General features: G+C 36.4%; 1 protein-coding gene across 1 annotated transcript in view; it reads right to left on the bottom strand.

Moving 5' to 3' along the window:
* LOC113118634 (A-kinase anchor protein SPHKAP-like) overlaps positions 1 to 18,522 on the bottom strand; it is a 32,044-nt gene extending 13,522 nt beyond the window's left edge. Inside the window, exon 1 of the mRNA XM_026287965.1 lies at positions 18,437 to 18,522. Coding sequence (XP_026143750.1) covers positions 18,437 to 18,480 — 44 coding nt within the window. The 5' untranslated portion in view covers positions 18,481 to 18,522. The remainder of the gene's footprint in view (positions 1 to 18,436) is intronic.
* Positions 18,523 to 19,005: the final 483 nt, after the last annotated feature.

Here is a 19,005-nt window from a genome sequence, read left to right as displayed (position 1 = left end):
GGGCCTAGGGGCTCTTGAGAAAGTTCAGGGCATGTGACGTATACACAGATGAGTGCTCTCTCATGACCAGGGGCTGAGTGTAGAGCTATGCAAATCTCATGCAAATTTCATGTGTCACTTTAATGATATGCTAATTCCCGGTGTTATCTAAATGCCGTAAAGACAGGAGTCTGTCATCTAATTAGGAGGGATGTCTATGAGTCAGGGCAATGTGTGTTTACAGATGCAGGAGATGCTATCGTGTGTGTGGATTAAGATACAGCTGTGCTGCAGAACGAGATTAAATTGACAGTTATTTCCACCTAATCCCACAGTCAGATAAGCGCGGTCTTTTATCACATCATCAAAGACAGCGAGTGCCCTTTGTCAAGAGTACATCCAGCACACACCTCTCTCCAATAGAGTACGAGCACAAACAGCAGAGTTACTGGAGGAGGCACACAGGGTTTGGCCCACGTGGGTGTAATTAGTGTTAATGGGATAGTTGATCAGTATAATTACTGAGACTCTGGCTGCTGTTATTCTAATCGTGGGGATTTATAAGTGTGTCTGTGTCCTCTTCACATCAGCTACCTCTCATAATTCACATGGTTATGACCTGCATCGCTGATTGTGATAATCACACGCCGCTGCTTTCTTTTAAATGCAAACACGATTGTGGGAGGTGCTCTTGTGAGATTGCACTGTAGAAATGGTTTTCTGAAGTTGCAAATAAAAGAAAGCTTAAATATTTGAGTATGGTAGTTTGCAAGAATTTTAAACAAACATTTTTTGAAGTTGTAAATAATGAAAATCATTTTTAAAGTGTTTCAGAAGAAAATTGCAAATAAAATAATGTTTACTTGAGTATACTTTACAAGAAGATACTGTAAAACGTAAAGTTGTAAATAAAACAAAGATTATAATACGTTTTACAAGAAAATTATATTTCAGTATTTCTACTTCAAAATTTCACATTTAATTCAATGTTTTTTTTTGCCATTTCTTTGTAATTATTTGCAAATTGTATAAAATTTTTCTACACCAATTTTTTGTTTGTGTGTGTGTGTGTATTTTTAGTCTTTCTGCTTCAAAATTTCACATTTAATGAAATACCTAACTTGCTATTTATTTGTAATTATTTGTATAATTTACTAGCAATTGTGAATTGTGAAGTGAATACATTCTGCTGTGCCAAGATCTTCTCTCTCCGAGCATCAGTTACCCGTCAGGACTGTCTGGCACGATGAGTTTTACATCTGTCATCTGACTGATCTTTATTCACTGTCCTTTTCTATGATTATGATCTCCTCTCCACTTCCAACCTTTTCCTATCACTCATTATCACTTGACATTTCTCTCACAAGTCCAACATCCTCCACTGTCTGTCACTATCTCTGTGTCTCTCAGTACAGATGAAGTCCTATTGTCTTAAAGAATAGATAACATTCTGTCCTCATGGTGCCACAAACCCGTGTGACCTTCCTTCCTGGACAAAAGCAGATATTATGCAGAAGGTACATGGCCACTGACTTGGCCACTGTAAAAATCAGTAATGTCTATAAGCAACTGTTTGGTTACCAACATTATTCAAAATATCATTGTTTTTTTGGGTGAATAATTCCTTTAAGGATTTTTAAAGTCTTTACAGAGCCATACAAAATCAAGTTTAAGTAAATATTGTATCTCGCTTACTTTATTAAACTGCCATTCAACTGCAAAACTGGGGCACTTCAAGTTTAAAATTCTAGAGACATGTTTTTTTCAATATACAGTATACATATGTATTGAAATTGGTTATATTTCAATACATATGAACTAAAGTTAAAATTTAAGTTAAATCCATTTTGCTGATACTATAATAATTCCTTTTTGACGTGGGCGGCCCAGAGAGAAATCACAAGAGTTTACATTAAATTAAATGCCATATATTGTTTATTATGTAACCAAAATACCAGTAACATCCAGAAAAAAATGAGTTTAAACATTATTCAGGACTTTAAAAAAAATTCTTAAAATCTTATTTTGAAATGTCTGTGCTTTACTACTTCCAACTGCTCGATCTAAAAAAAAAAAAAAAAAGTGAGGGGAGATAAAATATGCACTCTTAACCATCTATAAAATATTATAATATAAACACCATTAGGTAAATACTGTCATAATTTATCAACAGTAGATGATAGGAAATGTATTGTATTAATTAAAAGCAAACCATGTGGAATTTTTGGATTTATTTTTTTATTTATTTTTTACTACTGCAGGTTGTGATTCCTGTTTTTCTATCTCCAGATTTAAGACCTCTTAAAATCATACTTTAAGTTATTTACGATTTTTTACAACATTAAATTTGATTCAGGTGAATTTCAGACATTTTAAAGGATTGCAGCAAAAAATGATAGAATAGAATTGAATAGAATAAAAAAGAAATGAAAAACCAAAAACACTTTAACAAAACAAACATTTTCTGAAGCTATCAAATATAATGTATTTACATTTAGATATGGCATGTCAAGATGTGATGTGCCTAGTAATGAACACATTTCTATTTTTATTCTTTCAGGAATTCATGATAGTACAATGTGTGTAGTGCTTAGCAAAAAAAAGAAATAAAAAAAACACCTTTCATGCCCTTTATATATTTGTATTATTTCTCTGTGTTATTTTCTATATCTCTTAATGTTTGTGTACACATTTGTTTATTTTGAGTGTGTGTGTGTGTGTAGTGATCAAAGGGATTCCTCAGATTTGTAATCAGTCCAACGGATGCTTCAGACAACTTAATTATGTTCCTTAATTAACATGCAGACCAAATGGAATACCAGGTGTTTGGTTTCCTCAATTCAATTAACGCTCCTTAATGCCAGTCGACCTGCATGGCAGGGCAATACATGCAACAATTATGGATCAGGATTAGAACGGAGACATAGCTGAGTGGCATATCAGAGGACATTATCATATACAAAAGAGGCATAATGTACTGCTAATAATGGCACACAGACGGCCACGATCATTCCTGGAATATGGAAGTGGTTCTAATGATCTGTGGAAATGGGACTGAAATGCACATCATTAGAACAGGACTAAAAACAAAGTCACGAGGCCGACACAACAGTAGGAACAATGTTAGTGACATATGTCTTATGTTTTCAAAGGAAACCGTACACATCAAATGTTATGTTAAACAGGATGCATTTCTCATAAACAACTTATGTTCATTTATATTCTGAAAATCTGGTCCTTTACCACTCCTTATTACTCAACGTCGCTGTTGCCTTTTGGCGATTCATTCCTTAGCAGAACAGTAAAGAAGATTTTTTTTAGCTGAAACCGTGGTCCTTAGTGATTAAAAAAATCCAAGTTAGCATAAAATAAAATAAAAATAAAATACCATCACTACTAGAGTAAAAAAAAAAAAAACATATTAAGGAACGCAAAATTAATACCCAAACCGCCTGAGGATATATTGAGGTCTTACGAAGCGAAACAATCTGTCTGTTCAAGAAATCGAACATTATTTCCAACATATCTGTAATCCAGAGCCACAGGCAAACAGGGAAATCTGATTCTTTTCCACAAACAGGTTCTTTTGGAATTCGGATGCTTCGTTTCAGTGAACTGGTTCAAATAAACAACTCACCAGTTCATTTACATAAAAACACAATGACATATGTATACACAATTATATTATTAAAAAACCCAATGATGGTGTGAAATATGGATTTTAATATAGTCAATAAACTAAGCTAGCTCACCTTTTTACATAAAGAGAAACCATAAAAAAAAAAAAAAAAATTAATTTGGTCCCTTCATTCAAGTGCTGAATATGAATAAGGGCTAATATTCATTCAGCAGAAGATCAGAAAAGTCTGTATTTTGGCTCATTTCCATTCGGAGTGACTGTCAGGCGTCTGAAAGTAGGTTTTGATTGAGCGAATTATAGATCTCGGTTGCTCAAGCTGCGAACCGTTTCAGATGGTTCAGTCCGAAATGTTTTCGTGAACTAGTGGATCCAATTCTGAACCAGTTCTGAAAAAAGATTAATTTGCTAACTGGACATGACTCTAGACAGTTTGCCTGGGGCTCTTGGTTATACAATAATGTTGTAAATAATGTTCAATTCCTGGGAAAGATGATCGTTTCACTTCATAAGATCTCAGTGTTTCGTCAGGATCTATGGGTATAAATGTTTTATGGCTAGTAGCCACCGACTTGCATTTTATGAATCACCAGGGACCACAGTTTCAACTGAAAATCAATGATTGTCAATACATTTTTCACTTTAGCTGTTTTTCATGTGTATACTGCTATAGTGAAATGTACTGTAATTCCTCAACTAAACGCTTTACTAGCTGGCATGAAAAGGTCATGAGATGCCAGCTCCTGTGGTCCTGCAGGCTAGCGTGAGGATGCACTAGATTACACTGGCACAGACTGCACACAGAGAGACTGCATAACATTAAAACAAAAACACACTTCAGGGTTTAAAGGTTTTGTCTGCTTTTTCAATGTATATATTTGATCTTAATGTGAACAGTTCATCCATGCTCTTATTATTTATCCACTTTTTCAATATTCTCGGGGTCTGAATCTGGCTCAAATTGATTTGGCATTATTGACGTCATCTAACTCTATACCAGAGCAGACGGAACTTGCTGCTTTGTCAAGGGGCAGGGCTGAAACACCGACTAAGCTGTTCGCCAATCACAACGCACTGGGACTGCTAACCAATCACAACACATTTCATTTTTCAGAAGGTGGACCTTCATCAAACCCGGAACTAATCGAGCCATTTGTGCCAGGCTGGGGAGAAAGGTATTGTAATAATGTAAACTATGTAAAATATTCAGTTTTTTAACCACCAAGCATGAGAGCATGTTCTAGTACACCCCCAAAACAAAATCAAGACTTTGTAAAAGAGCATAATATGACCCTTTTAACATCTTGTGAAGTGAAAAGCTGTGTGTTTGGGACTTTTTTAAAGAGGGGGGGGTGAAATGCTATTTCATGCATACTGAGTTTTTACACTGTTAAAGAGTTGGATTCCCATGCTAAACATGGACAAAGTTTCAAAAATTAAGTTGTACGTTTGAAGGAGTATTTCTGTTCCAAAAATACCTCTTCCGGTTTGTCACAAGTTTCGGAAAGTTTTTTTCGAGTATGGCTCTGTGTGACGTTAGATGGAGCGGAGTTTCCTTATATGGGTCCTGAGGCACTTCTGCCGGAAGAGAGCGCGCTCCCGTATAGCAGAGCACTGAGAGCACAACAGACACTGATCAGAGCGAGAGCGTCGCGAAATGTCACATAAGAAGTGTGTTTTTGCTTGCCAGGGCAAGACAACCCTGCACAGATTACCAAAAGAGAAACAGCATTAAGGGACCAGTGGATGGAGTTTATTTTTACAGAGCATCAACGGAGTTGTACAAGTGTTTGTGTTTGTTCCCTGCATTTCGAAGATGCTTGTTTTACAAACAAGGCCCAGTTTGACGACGGATTTGCACATAGTTTATTTCTTAAGGATGATGCAATCCCAATGAAAAAGGGTCACGATCGTGTGTTGGAACCGCATGTGGTGAGTAAAACTGCTTCAAATATCTCTGTGTTGTTAACTTAGCTATCGGCGCGTAAGCACATCAAGTAAACAAGATGCGATGTTGTCATCAAACTGCACTTTCCACATGTACAGCTTAAAAAAAAAAAAAAAGACGAAAAAGTGGAACTTAGTCATTTTACAAAACCGCTAAGCAAATATATACAGTTTCAGTACATACCACATAGAGACGTCGTTGCTGCTGCTCTTGTTAAATTTCAGCCTCGGGATCTGATTCTGGATCATAAATATACGCTGAATCTGACTGTTAGCCATGGTTTGTTTGGGATGATGGTTTTTCCTCACGGTAATGTCACAGCTTCCACACGCTCTCAACGCAAAAGCCTACTGGCGCTCGTGATTCTTTAGCTCCGCCCACACGTCACGCCTCCAGCCGGTCGTGTTTTTCCGGGAAAAATCGGTACAGACTATCTTTCTCTTATGAATAGAATAAAACTAAAGACTTTTTGGAGTTATGAAGGATGCAGTACTACTCTATAGGTACTCAGGATTAACAGGATATTGAGTGAAAAAGAGCATTTCACCCCCCTTTAAACTTCAAATCGTTGCCTCCGGCTAAAATACTACTCCTATATGCATAGCATTGCTTTCTGCAGTGAAAAAGTGGATTCATCTGTTTGATGAAGGAAGAATGCAAAGATCACAAAACTGTTTACAGGCGAAAACGGTTCTAAACAAATATGGATTTTGATGTGAGAGGACAACAGAAGATGGACTTTTTCACTTGAGGAAGTTAATTATGGATTACAGACTCATGTCTAAAAGTGATAGATGTTAAAATGTCTTAATGATGAATTTGTTTCTTATAAACATGCAGCTTTTGGCTTCACAAGATGTTAATTGATGGACTGGAGGCGTGTGGATTATTGTAATGTATTTATCAGCACCCATTGACTGCAGAGCATCCTTTGGACCATGAAAAAACTACCTTTTTTTTCTTAAAATGTGTTAAATGTGTTTTTCTGACTGTTATTTTCTGATTTGTACAGTGATAAAATCACCTCTGTAAAAACCTCTAATTTAGTATGTCGATAAAATTAAACAAGTGTTTTGAACCAGCCTTTATCCAATGCGCTGATTTCTGTTCTGGAAATGTGCATATTTGCATATGTCTCGTTTGCATATTTAATAAACATAACATTTGAGAAAACAAATGTTTGCTATTTTTAAATGTAATCAGCCCACTGGGACGTATGATGATATCCATCACGACGCATGCAGTGTCTTGCCTTAATTTTTTGAGCCATCATTTTTAATCAAAATGTCAAGATTTGATCTCCCACTGAAACGACAGACTTGACTTCTCTCTGGGGATCAGTGCCGGACTACTCCAATCATTTTATACAAATTGCACATTGCTGTTCTCACACAGTGGGTTTGCTGTTGGATCAAGTGTATTTTGTACTGCTTCCATGCTTCAATAACAGTCCCTCTCTGACGCAAGTTAATAAGAGAAATCAATGGAGTGTCCTTTATGGACATCGCAGAGCTCAAGCAACTATGTAGGTATTTTAATGCTTCTCATATAGTGTGCTAATGACTCTTACAGAGGCAATAACGGCTCTCATAAGAACCATTCCAATGCCAAGCCTGCATTAGACTATGACAGGTTCACAAAACTATCTGCGCTGAAATGTGCAGCACAAACCCTTAAGGTTGGGCTGAAATGATTGGGGACCTTGTTAAGAATAAACTTCAGGCTCTCTTTCTTAATGTTGGGATGCTCTTGAAGGATATGCAGTGTGGCTGGTGCAAAACACAGCCAGGAAAAGCACCTTCTAGTGTTTAGTAAGAACAGTATCTCCTGCCTTATTCACTCACAGTATCTTTATCATAGATCAGCACTGATTTTAATATGATTTCTCATCACCTTTCCAAGGACCAATTCACAAAATGAAATCAACTCCACTGTAAAATCCACCTGCTATATAACATTCACCAAATATTTTGCATCTTGACAGATGCATAAAATCAATCATACACACATACACTCACAATTACACACAGAAATGAGCAATTGCTGCTGCCATTCCAGGCATGAAAGAAAACAATTACTGACTATTTTGAGCGTGAGAACATGCAAAATGTTAAATATCTGAAAGATGTAAATCCATAATTGTTACACATGCAAATTATATATATATTTTTACAATATACATTATCATTAAAATGTTTGGTCGGTATTTTTTTCTTTCTTTTCATGAAAGAAATTAATACTTTCATTTAGCAAGCATGTGTAAAGACTTCCAGTGTATTGTTAGAAAATATTTGCAGTGTAATGTTAGAAGTTTCTACTTGAAACCTTTTTGTTCATCAAAGAATCCTTAAATGATTAAGCAGCAAAAACTATTTTCAATATTGAAAATAAATCAGCGTGTGACATTGTGATTATGTTACAATGAAGACAGGAATAATGAAAATTTAGCTTTGCATCACAGAAATAAGTCATAATTTAAAGTACTGTATATTAAAATAGAATACCATTATTTTAAAGTGTAATAACATTTCAAAATATGAATTTATTTTTGATCAAATAAATGTAGCCTTGTTGAGAATGAGAAATCATACCGATCCCAGACTTTTAAACGAGACATGTGCATTCCCATTTTAAAATTCCCAATCGTTTTATCAACACATCTATGCACTAATTACAGAAGCAATAATGACTCTCATAAATAATAAAAAAAGAAGTGAAGAAACTATTAATGAAGACTGTTATTGCTTAACTTTAGAAGGAGAGAGAGAGAGAGAGAGAGATGGTACAAAAAGGGTCAAGATGAGATCATGTTTGACCAGGGTAATATGACACTCTGTTAGGCCAAAGTTGCCATCACACAAACTTGTCTGCGGGTGTCTGTATCAAAGTTAATCAATTCTTATCAATAATAAAACAGGCTCCAGACCTGAGCCGATATTTATTGGGAGGTGTCAATTAACTGTGCGCCTGCAAAAAACTAATACTCAACTGGATCTGTCAATTTCTTTTAGGTCTCATTAGCAAACAGAAATGAATTATGTATTATCGCCTTTTAAATCAATTATAAATTAAACCCTGCAATGGAAACAGCAGGTAACAGGAATCAAAGGAGCAGACAGAAGGAGAGAGGAGAAAGTGAGAGATTTAGTTTCTGTCATGGCACAATTGGCCTCCATAGGAACTGCACTGAAACAGATTCTGCCACCTTCATACTTTTATGGTGTTTTAATGGTTTCTTTTTAGCTACCGATAGAACCGGAGACACATCGGGGGTTCTGGGGATTTTATGATCGTCAATTTAAGACAATTTCAAGATTAAATCAAAAGGATGCAGAACATGCCAAAACTGTATGCTCTCTGAATGTAATTGTCTAGGGAGCAGAAAATGAGCTTCACTGGCAACAAACTAAAACATCCAGCAGATCTCCATGCATTCATTTGACAAAAAAAGCTTAACTAGAATATGAAAATAACAGCAAAAAAGTGTGGTTCTTCCTCAGTATTTTTGTCTTGGTTTCCAGTGCAAATGTATAATTTTCTTAAGATACATTGGAAAGCAAAATTCTCTTGGAGGTCTTGGTTTCAGATAAATTAATTTCATGATTAAAACAAATATTTGTCGGTGTTAGGGCTCAGAAAAATCAAGGAAAACACATTTTCATCATAACTCATAACAGGTTTGAAACAACATAAGTGTGAGTAAATGATTGCAGAATTTACATTTTTGAGTGAACCATTTCTAAGGCAAAAACTGAAAATAAAAAACTTTCTGTTATAATTTTAATGCTTTAACTTGTCAAAAGTCAAAATTAAGACTGGCACATAATATTAAACGTTCTTTAAAAATATAATTAATTCATTTTGTGTAAAAATGTGTCTTAATGAGGAAAAATGACCTGTGAGACCAGTATTTCTCTCTTCTAATATATCAGCTGATGTCTTGTCTCATAAATTAAAAAAGCAGATCAGCAGATCCTTGTCTACTCCCTCTGCCATCCTTGTGTATGTCCCTGATGGCCCGATCCTGGGGCCTCATTTATCAACCGTGTGTACGCACAGATGTGTGTGTCAGAACAGTTTCATGCAGTGTGGGATCTACCAACTTGTACTTAAACATAGGAATGTGTGTAAATATAAGCACAACTCTGAGCATGCTTACGCAGAGAATCTAGTGGTAGAATGGTGATACTACAAAAAGAAAATGCTGCTGAATGTTCCCTGTGTCCTTTAATTGCAAATACTCAGTTTATAAATTCATAGTTCAAGCTATACATTTGCATAATTGGTAACAGACACAGATACTGTATATACACACACATACAGGTGCTTCTCAATGAATTAGAATGTCTTGAAAAAGTTCATTTATTTCAGTAATTCAACTCAAATTGTGAAACTCATGTATTAAGGGGGGGGGGGGGGGGGGTGAAATGCTATTTCATGCATACTGATTTTTTTTACACTGTTAAAGAGTTGGATTCCCATGCTAAACATGGACAAAGTTTCAAAAATGAAGTTGTATGTTTGAAGGAGTATTTCTGTTCCAAAAATACCTCTTCCGGTTTTGTCACAAGTTTCAGAAAGTTTTTTTCGAGTATGGCTCTGTGTGACGTTAGATGGAGCGGAATTTCCTTATATGGGTCCTGAGGCACTTCTCCCGGAAGAGCGCGCGCTCCCGTATAGCAGAGCACTGAGAGCACAACAGACTTCACTCATCAGAGCGAGAGCATCGCGAAATGTCACAAAAGAAGTGTGTTTTTGGTTGCCAGGGCAAGACAACCCTGCACAAATTACCAAAAGAGAAACAGAATTAAGGGACCAGTGGATGGAGTTTATTTTTACAGAGCATCAACAGAGTTGTGCAAGTGTTTGTGTTTGTTCCCTGCATTTCAAAGATGCTTGTTTTACAAACAAGGCCCAGTTTGACGCCGGATTTGCACATCGTTTATTTCTTAAGAATAATGCAGTCCCAACGAAAAAGGGTCACAATCGTGTGTTGGAACCGCAGGCGGTGAGTAAAACTGCTTCAAATATCTCTGTGTTGTTAACTTAGCTATCGGCGCGTAAGCACATCAAGTAAACAACATGCGATGTTGTCATCAAACTGCACTTTCCACATGTACAGCTTAAAAAAAAAAAAAAAAAAAAAAAGACGACAAAGTGGAACTTAGTCATTTTCCAAAACCGCTAAGCAAATATACACAGTTTCAGTAACTTACATACCACATAGAGACGTCGTTGCTGATGCTGCTCTTATTAAATTTCAGCCCCTGGATCTGATTCTGGATCATAAATATACGCTGAATCTGACTGTTAGCCATGTTTTTTTTTGGTTGGTTTTTTCCTCACGGTAATGTCACAGCTTCCAAACGCTCTCAACGCAAAAGCCTACTGGCGCTCGTGATTCTTTAGCTCCGCCCACATGTCACGCCTCCAGCCGCTCGTGTTTTTCTGGGAAAAATCGGTACAGACTATCTTTCTCTTATAAATATAATAAAACTAAAGACTTTTTGAAGTTATGAAGGATGCAGTACTACTCTATAGGTACTCAAGATTAACAGGATATTGAGTGAAAACGAGCATTTCACACCCCCTTTAAATAAATTGAATGCACACAGACCGAACTAGTTTGTCTATCACAATGAAGTCTTTGGTTCTTTTCATTGTGATGATTTAGGCTCACATTTAACAAAAACCCATCAAAACCCACCTTTTGCTGGCTTTCTGGAAAGTATGTTCATTTACTGTACATGTACTCCATACTTGGTCGGGGCTCCTTTTGCTTTAATTACTGCCTCAATTTGGCGACATGGAGGTGATCAGTTTGTGGCACTGCTGAGGTGGTCTGGAAGCCCAGGTTTCTTCGACAGTGGCCTTCAGCTCATCTGCATTTTTAGTCTCTTGTTTCTTCAGAAGGAAGCATGAAAAAAAAAGAAAAGAAAAAACACAATGGACCAATACCAGCAGATGATATTGCACCCCAAATCATCACAGACTGTGGAAACTTAACACTGGACTTCAAGCAGCTTGAGCTATGAGTTTCTTCACCCTTCCTCTAGACTCTAGGACCTTGGTTTCCAAATGAAATACAGAACTTGCTCTCATCTGAAAAGAGGACTTTGAACCGCTGGGCAACAGTCCAGTTCTTCTTCTCCTTAGCCCAGGTAAGATGCCTCTGACGTTGTCTGTGGTTCAGCAAATCTCTTGACTCGTCTTTGTGTGGTGGATCTTGATGCCTTGACCCAAGCCTCAGTCCATTCCTTGTGAAGTTCACTCAAATTCTTGAATCGATTTTGCTTGAAAATCCTTATAAGGCTGCGGTTCTCTCAGTTGGTTGTGCATCCTTTTCTTCCACACTTTTTCCTTCCACTCAACTTTCTGTTAACATGCTTGGATACAGCACTCTGTGAACAGCCAGCTTCTTTGGCAATGAATGTTTGTGGCTTACCCTCCTTGTGAAGGGTGTCAGTGATTGTCTTCTGGACAACTGTCAGATCAGCAGTCTTCCTCATGATTGTGTAGCCTAGTGAACCAAACTGAGAGACCATTTTGACGGCTCAGGAAACCTTTGCAGGTGTTTTGAGTTAATTAGCTGATTGGCATGTCACCATATTCCAATTGGTTGAGATGTAAGCCAAATCATCAAAATTAATAGAACCAAAGACTTCAACTACTTCAGTGTGTGTGCATTGAAATTATTTATTACCCGAGTTTCACAATTTGAGTTGAATTACTGAAATAGATGAACTTTTTCTCACAACATTCCTATTTATTGAGAAGCTCCTGTATATGTATATATATATTATTTTTTAATTTATTATAAAAAATTTTGTCTTGTTTTCTGGGGAAAAAACTTGATGAAGTTTATTTAGCTTAAAACAAGATAATTTTTATTACCCCACCGGCAGATAAGTTTGCTTATTTTAAGCAAAATGCACTTAATTTTGGTTAGGGAGGTCACAATATATGGTTTATTGGTGGCGTTTCTGAAAGCAAATGACTATGAACGTGAACGAGCATGGTGTTTAAGAACATGTGGGATTTATCTGTAATGATTACTGGTGTGTGTAAGGACCATGTACACACGTTTGATAAATATGGATTTTTTTTGTACTTACATTCTAAATTTCATTTAGATACATTAGGACAAAATATATAACCATTTCTATGCATTGTTGATAAATGAGGCCCCTGGGCTTTAGGGGCCACTATCATTTATTAAAACTGACTGCAGGGGAAACACTTTACCCGGTGATCCAGCAGCATGAAATGACCCAGAACACAACTCAACATGAACAAAAAAATAAGCCAATAAACCAATCAGAGAGAAGCAAGAGATTAAATCAGCCGGAACCTCTTCTTCATAAGCTGTTTTTCATCTCTTCTTGTTGTTGTTTATATGTGTTGGAGTTTACCATTGTGTGTTTTTGTGTGAAACTGCTTATACAATGCCTATTGTGTTCATTTTGCATGGTTTACAGTTAGAGTCCCAGCTCTATGTCTCTCTCTTTCTTTACGTGCCAGAGCCTGACTGCAAAGAAAGCATGCGTGCATTACTGTTGCGGATTAAAATTCAAATTGTGTTTCATGAGTTTATCTCGCCGACCAGAGAGAGAACAAGAAACAGAGAGTGAGAGGAGGGAGGAGAGGTAGAACCAGCACCGTGAACAGGAACAACAAGCAAGGAGTAGACAAAAACACAGAAGGTGCCTTCAGGTTTAATGTGCATCCATGTCAGAAGTTGCAACGGTAACTTGGAGACACTTTGTCCTCCATTCTGGGCGACTTCCAAGCATGAAATGAAATCAGTTCTGCTGTTTCGGACTGATACCTCCCACTTTCTCTCTCTAGAATTCATATGAAACCCATATTTTATGTAAAAAAAATCCTGTACTGTAGCCTACATAGTAGAGAAAGATTGGAATGTTAAGATTGGAATGTTAAGAATGTTAATGTTCAGCTTCCAGACAATGAAATACATGGATGTATACAACCCCACTGATGCTTATTTTTTTTAAATGAATTGCTATTTGCAATAACTGCCTTTGTCATGAGCAATTTGGTTCAACTGCAGAATTCATGGCTTGCAAACTGCAAGCTAAAAAACAAAGAACAGGCTGAGCTGGTTATAATTACACACTAATGATGCTGATAACCTGATTCATAAAGTGATTTTGTTTGGTAACAGATGTCTATGAATATGGAAGAATTCTACGACATTGCATATTTTGTCAGTTTAGAAATTAAATGTGGTGAGTGGCACTGAAATATTAATACTCTACCGCACTTGAGAATAATGTACGACCTACACTAAACCTAATTAATAGCGGACGTGACATAAAAACACACTTGCTGAAGTAATAATGGCATTTTAGTTCCTTTTACAAGTCTTTTAACTCTTTTATTGAGTAGTGTAAGGTGTGTTTGAAGGGATTTGTGCCATACAGTGCAGTACCAGGTATGCAACCGAGCAAGTTTACTTCACCTGAAAAGCTAAACATATGGAGCTGTTTGTGATGCAAATGGAAAAATGTATTTGTTTACAAATGATGCACTATGATAAACGTGTTTAGAGGTTAAAACATTGTATTAGGAACAGCTCCAAGCTACGTCCATAATCTGCCCCTGTAGTCCTAACTTGTGTGAAAAGTATTGTTTTTTGTTTTTTTAACAGTCACTAGTATTGATTTCAACTGGAGACTGCAGTGAATTGTATGTACAGGTATGTTTTCTGGTCTTTTGAACAACAACATAATGCTATGCTTTTTTAATTTTTTACAGTGAGCCATTTTGTGATTATAGTATTAAGTTTAGGCAAGAATTTTACAAAGGCTGCATTACCTACAACAGCTGAAAGCAATTTTTTGGCAACTCACTAACATTTTACTTGGCCATCTTTGGTAGCATCTTTGAAAAAGGAAAGTTGGAGGAGTAATTTATTACATATTGATGAAAGATTACAAAGGCCAGATTTTTTTTATCTTTTGCTTAACGTTAATGATCTCTCAGAGCATCTTTATCCTCTCCAGACTCAGGAATCAGGCCAGCAGACCACTCAAAGTATTAATCGCCAGCTAGTACAAGCCACACAACGACCTCTGCAGGATCTGCCAGACATCAGACAGCCTCCTGCCAAAGCTCTTGTTGGGGCAACATGAGCAAGAGTCGACGTTTCTTTGTGTTTGCTTGTATGTGTGTGCATTTGTATGTGTGGGAGTGTTCACAAACCTAAACCCCAGCTAATATCATTACCAGTCATGCTGCTCCAATATAACCCCACTATGGAGACATAAAAGACCTCAATCAATTCAGGTCTAGACGCTACTGGCCAATCAATAAACACATAACATCGCAAATAAAATGAAAAACACAAAGAATAGCTCCAAGCCTACATGGTGAGGGCAAAAAACAAAGGAGGAAAAGAAGAGGAAAAGTGAGAGGGGGATCTGGCGAGTCCTGCGGGCTGCTTTTGTCTGTTGTAATCAGGTCTGGTGATCTCAGATGCACATCTGCTGGAGTCTCAAACATGGCTGGATGGTATAGAGCAAAATAACAGCATCCTGTAATCAAACTGTTCTTGTTGTACAAACAGCAGGGGTGCTGCAGGATGGTATGACAAAAATTATAAGCAAACTGTAATAAAAATAAAATGAGAAAACATTTCAAAACAATATAGCAACTTATAGTGCACTTATACTATAGATGGTTTCAACGGCAACAACGTAAACAAACGTTACTGCACATGCGCGTTTTGTGGACCTAACTTAACTTCCGGTAGACTTCCAAATAGAATCAATAACAACAACCAAGTCCCTCTAGAGTAGATATTTTTTGATAACAAACAAAATATTTTTGCTGCGTGGATCAGGCGGACTTAATGAATATGCAAATTCATTCTTTGCCAGCAGGAGATGTTTTAAAGCATAGACATAAAGTGCGAGAAATAGAGGTTTCCCCAGTAACAGCTGTAAACAAAGCAGAGCTGGTACGCTCACATGCTGCTTTATCAGGCATATTACATGCAAGTCCTGCTTCAGAAATACAGCGATAAAAAAAAACACCTGTGCCTCGTTTTGATATTTAAACATATAAATGTAAGGAATTATTATTATTATTAAACATGCAGTACATAATGTTACTCATGTTTATTCAACAAAGCCTTTTTGAAAATCAATCAGTTTTAAAATTGTGGTGAGGCTCCAAAAATGCTTAAATGTATGGGAAACACATCCCGAAGCACAACTTCAGTCTACTCATCACCTTAACTTAAACTGCATTTGTAGAAGGCACTGCAGCCAGACCAATTTACACGACACAGACCGGAAGTTAAGTTAGGTCCAGGCGCGTGCGCCCGATGAAACCGTCTATAGGGGCTAGGAAGCAATTTCTGGCACAGATTTTGATACCCTTTCATAAACATACACCTGTGGACTCTCAACACACACAGACTCTCAAACTTTAGCTCAAGTAAAACAGAGTGTAGCCTAATTATTTTCACTCAGTCGAATTATGCCGATTCACTTCCTGACCCCCTCCAGGCATGGACATGTGAGTGAGGTAACGCAGCGGACACACATGTCCTCCAAACACACATATCCATGAGCACACACTAATGAGAGCATCTCTTCATTATCTTTCTGACCCCAATCAGAATGAAGACCCCCCCCCCCCCCCACCATCCTTCATTAATTATCAACACACACACTTATATTGTGTCCTTCCCTTCTTATTCACAAACTTTTGTAACCATCAGGACCTTCATCGTGTCATATACAATTCCCATCCAGTTCTAAAATGCTTTTTGTCTCTGTGGAAAATAATAAAAATGAAAAAACAAAAAAACAACAACTGTGGAATATCTATTCATGTTTGGATGAAATCTAATCTCCAAAAAAAAAAAAACCTAAAAAAAAACCAAACACTTAAATCTTCAAAACTTTTGACCGGTGTGAGTGTGTGTGTGTGTGTGTGCGCACGTTAAAGAGACAGATAGATAGATGTGACTTGACTTCACAAAGTATGACATTTAGAGACAGAACACATGACATTCGTTTTATGCTTGATTGCAGGACCAATTTTCACTTACGAAACATCCTGCCACCCACCAACCCTACAACACAACAACATATAGACCCTCTATTTAATTGCAGCCATCTCTCAAACTGAAGTCTGCAGTTATGTACACACATACACTACCGCAATGGTGTATATGATGAAAAACAACTTGTACTTTTACACCTGCACACTCAGCACCCAGTCGGCCACTGCAGATTTTACGACCCCCCACCCGCCGCTGTCTATGGCGTATCTCTGCGGCACACAGAAGTGCTGGCCTTTCCATTCTCATATCTCTCTCTGCACCCACTCCGCTATAACACCTCTACCATGATGGGTGGCAGCAGTTTAATGTATTTATGTCTGTGGGAATAACAGTTTGCACTGCCCCCTAAAGGTATGGAGGGGAACAACACAGATGGGTTTTGAATCCTGTAATTTTGAATATGACTAAATAGAAAATCAACCAGGGTAAATTTTGTTATATAATTTTTCCATCTTGTTTGGTTGCAAATGTCTTACTGAATGGCTCCAGAGACTCATAAATGGATATATGTATAAGAATTACATTACATACACTATCAGAATTATGTTAATACAATTAATACAATAATTTAATGTTTCTGAATGTTCTTTCTCATTTATTTGATCAAAATACAGTAAAAATTGAAATATTATTACAATTTAAAATAACAGTTTTTTTTTATGTAAATATCAATACTCCAATCTTTAGTGTCATGATCATTTAAAAAACATTTTAAAGGATGCTGATTTGATTTGATGTTATGGAATAATAAATATTTAATTAATTTTATGCTCACAAAGGCTGCATTTATTTAATCAAAAATACAGTAAAAACAGTGAAATATTAAAATATCACATTCTATGACAGGCTAATGGACCCCAGTAAAAACATAAAAATGCAATTAAATAAACTGGCAGTGGTGTCTGTCGGCATTAATTGGAAAATCATGTGAAAATTCAATGCATTTATTGATGTTTAATATCTGGAGTCTCTTAAAATTCCAAACAGAATGAAAACAACATTTTTATAGAGAAGATTCACGGATGTTATTATGATTTATATATATATATATATATATATATATATATATATATATATATATATATAAATAAAATAAGTTCCTGTTAGATTAGGAGAAGTCAGAAAGTCATACTTTGAGCTTTTAAATGGCTGTTGGGAAATATCAGACTCCAAAAATCTAAATTGGTCACACATTGTAGCTTGAAACTTCAGTGGTATTTAAAGCAGTCAAGAAGCAGACGGATCCGATGAGGGTTTTATGTGATTAAATTTGCCAGTTGACATCAGTCTAAGCTCACTCAATCATCCAAAAACCGGATAAAGTAATAAACAGCAGAACTCAGAAACAGATAGCTGAGATTAATCTAGCGCATAAATGGCTATTTACAGCCAAAGCCTTTTAGCAGGTATTAAAATACACTAATATCTACATTGGGTGAATGAGAGCATGTTTGCGGGAACACTAAGGAAGAAGATTATTCACTCGATAATAACAGTGACTCAAAGAGACTAATCCTCTGTAGATCTCGCCTGGCTGCCACCTTCATTTCCTAATGGCACAAAGAGGAATATAATCCACCTTTCTTGCAGGTTTTAAAGAGCAGGCATCTTGGATGAAAAGATTAAGAAGCAAAAAGGGAGCAATGTTACACAGAAACAATTAAAAACAGTCATTAGAAGGATTGTTCCAGTGTGAGAATGCACCTAAGGCACATTTTCATATATCGTAACATAATCATCTTGAACATTAAAAGAACATTTATCACGAACGCACCTTTCCGTGAAGTTTTGGAGGACGGTGAGCAGGTTAGCCAGCATGTTTGCCTCTCTTCTAGCCTTTTCTGTTGCTTAGGATGTGGATTGAGCTATACCTGGAAAAGAATGAAAAACAAAAATGAAGATAATACACAGAATCAATTGTCCACTGTGAGAGCTTTACCTCTGATGGTAAAACTTAATATACAATGCTTATAATTATATTCAGTCGTGCAAATCAATAATGCAAGCATTTGTTATATTTGCATACTGCATGAGAATGGGCAAACGGTTAATCACAATTATTTTGCAAAAAAAAAAAAAAAAAAAAAAAAAAAAAATAATGATTAATTTTTTCTTTTTAATTTAATTTTTTAATAATTAATAATTTTTCCATTAAAAATTGTATTTGTAATTTTTGTTTTATTATTATTAATTCATTTTTATTTTACATTTCATTGGAATTTTTGTGATAGAACATCAGCTTAGTTTGCTTGAATGACCGTGTTAAAAGAAAACAGACTGGCTGTATTATCCTTTTATCTAAGCAAAATATCTTAAGAGAAATCACTTTTTTTCATGCACATG

This window comes from Carassius auratus, chromosome 18 (assembly GCF_003368295.1).
Source record: "Carassius auratus strain Wakin chromosome 18, ASM336829v1, whole genome shotgun sequence".
Lineage (NCBI taxonomy): Eukaryota > Metazoa > Chordata > Actinopteri > Cypriniformes > Cyprinidae > Carassius > Carassius auratus.
This window is presented reverse-complemented; position numbering and strand designations above follow the sequence as displayed.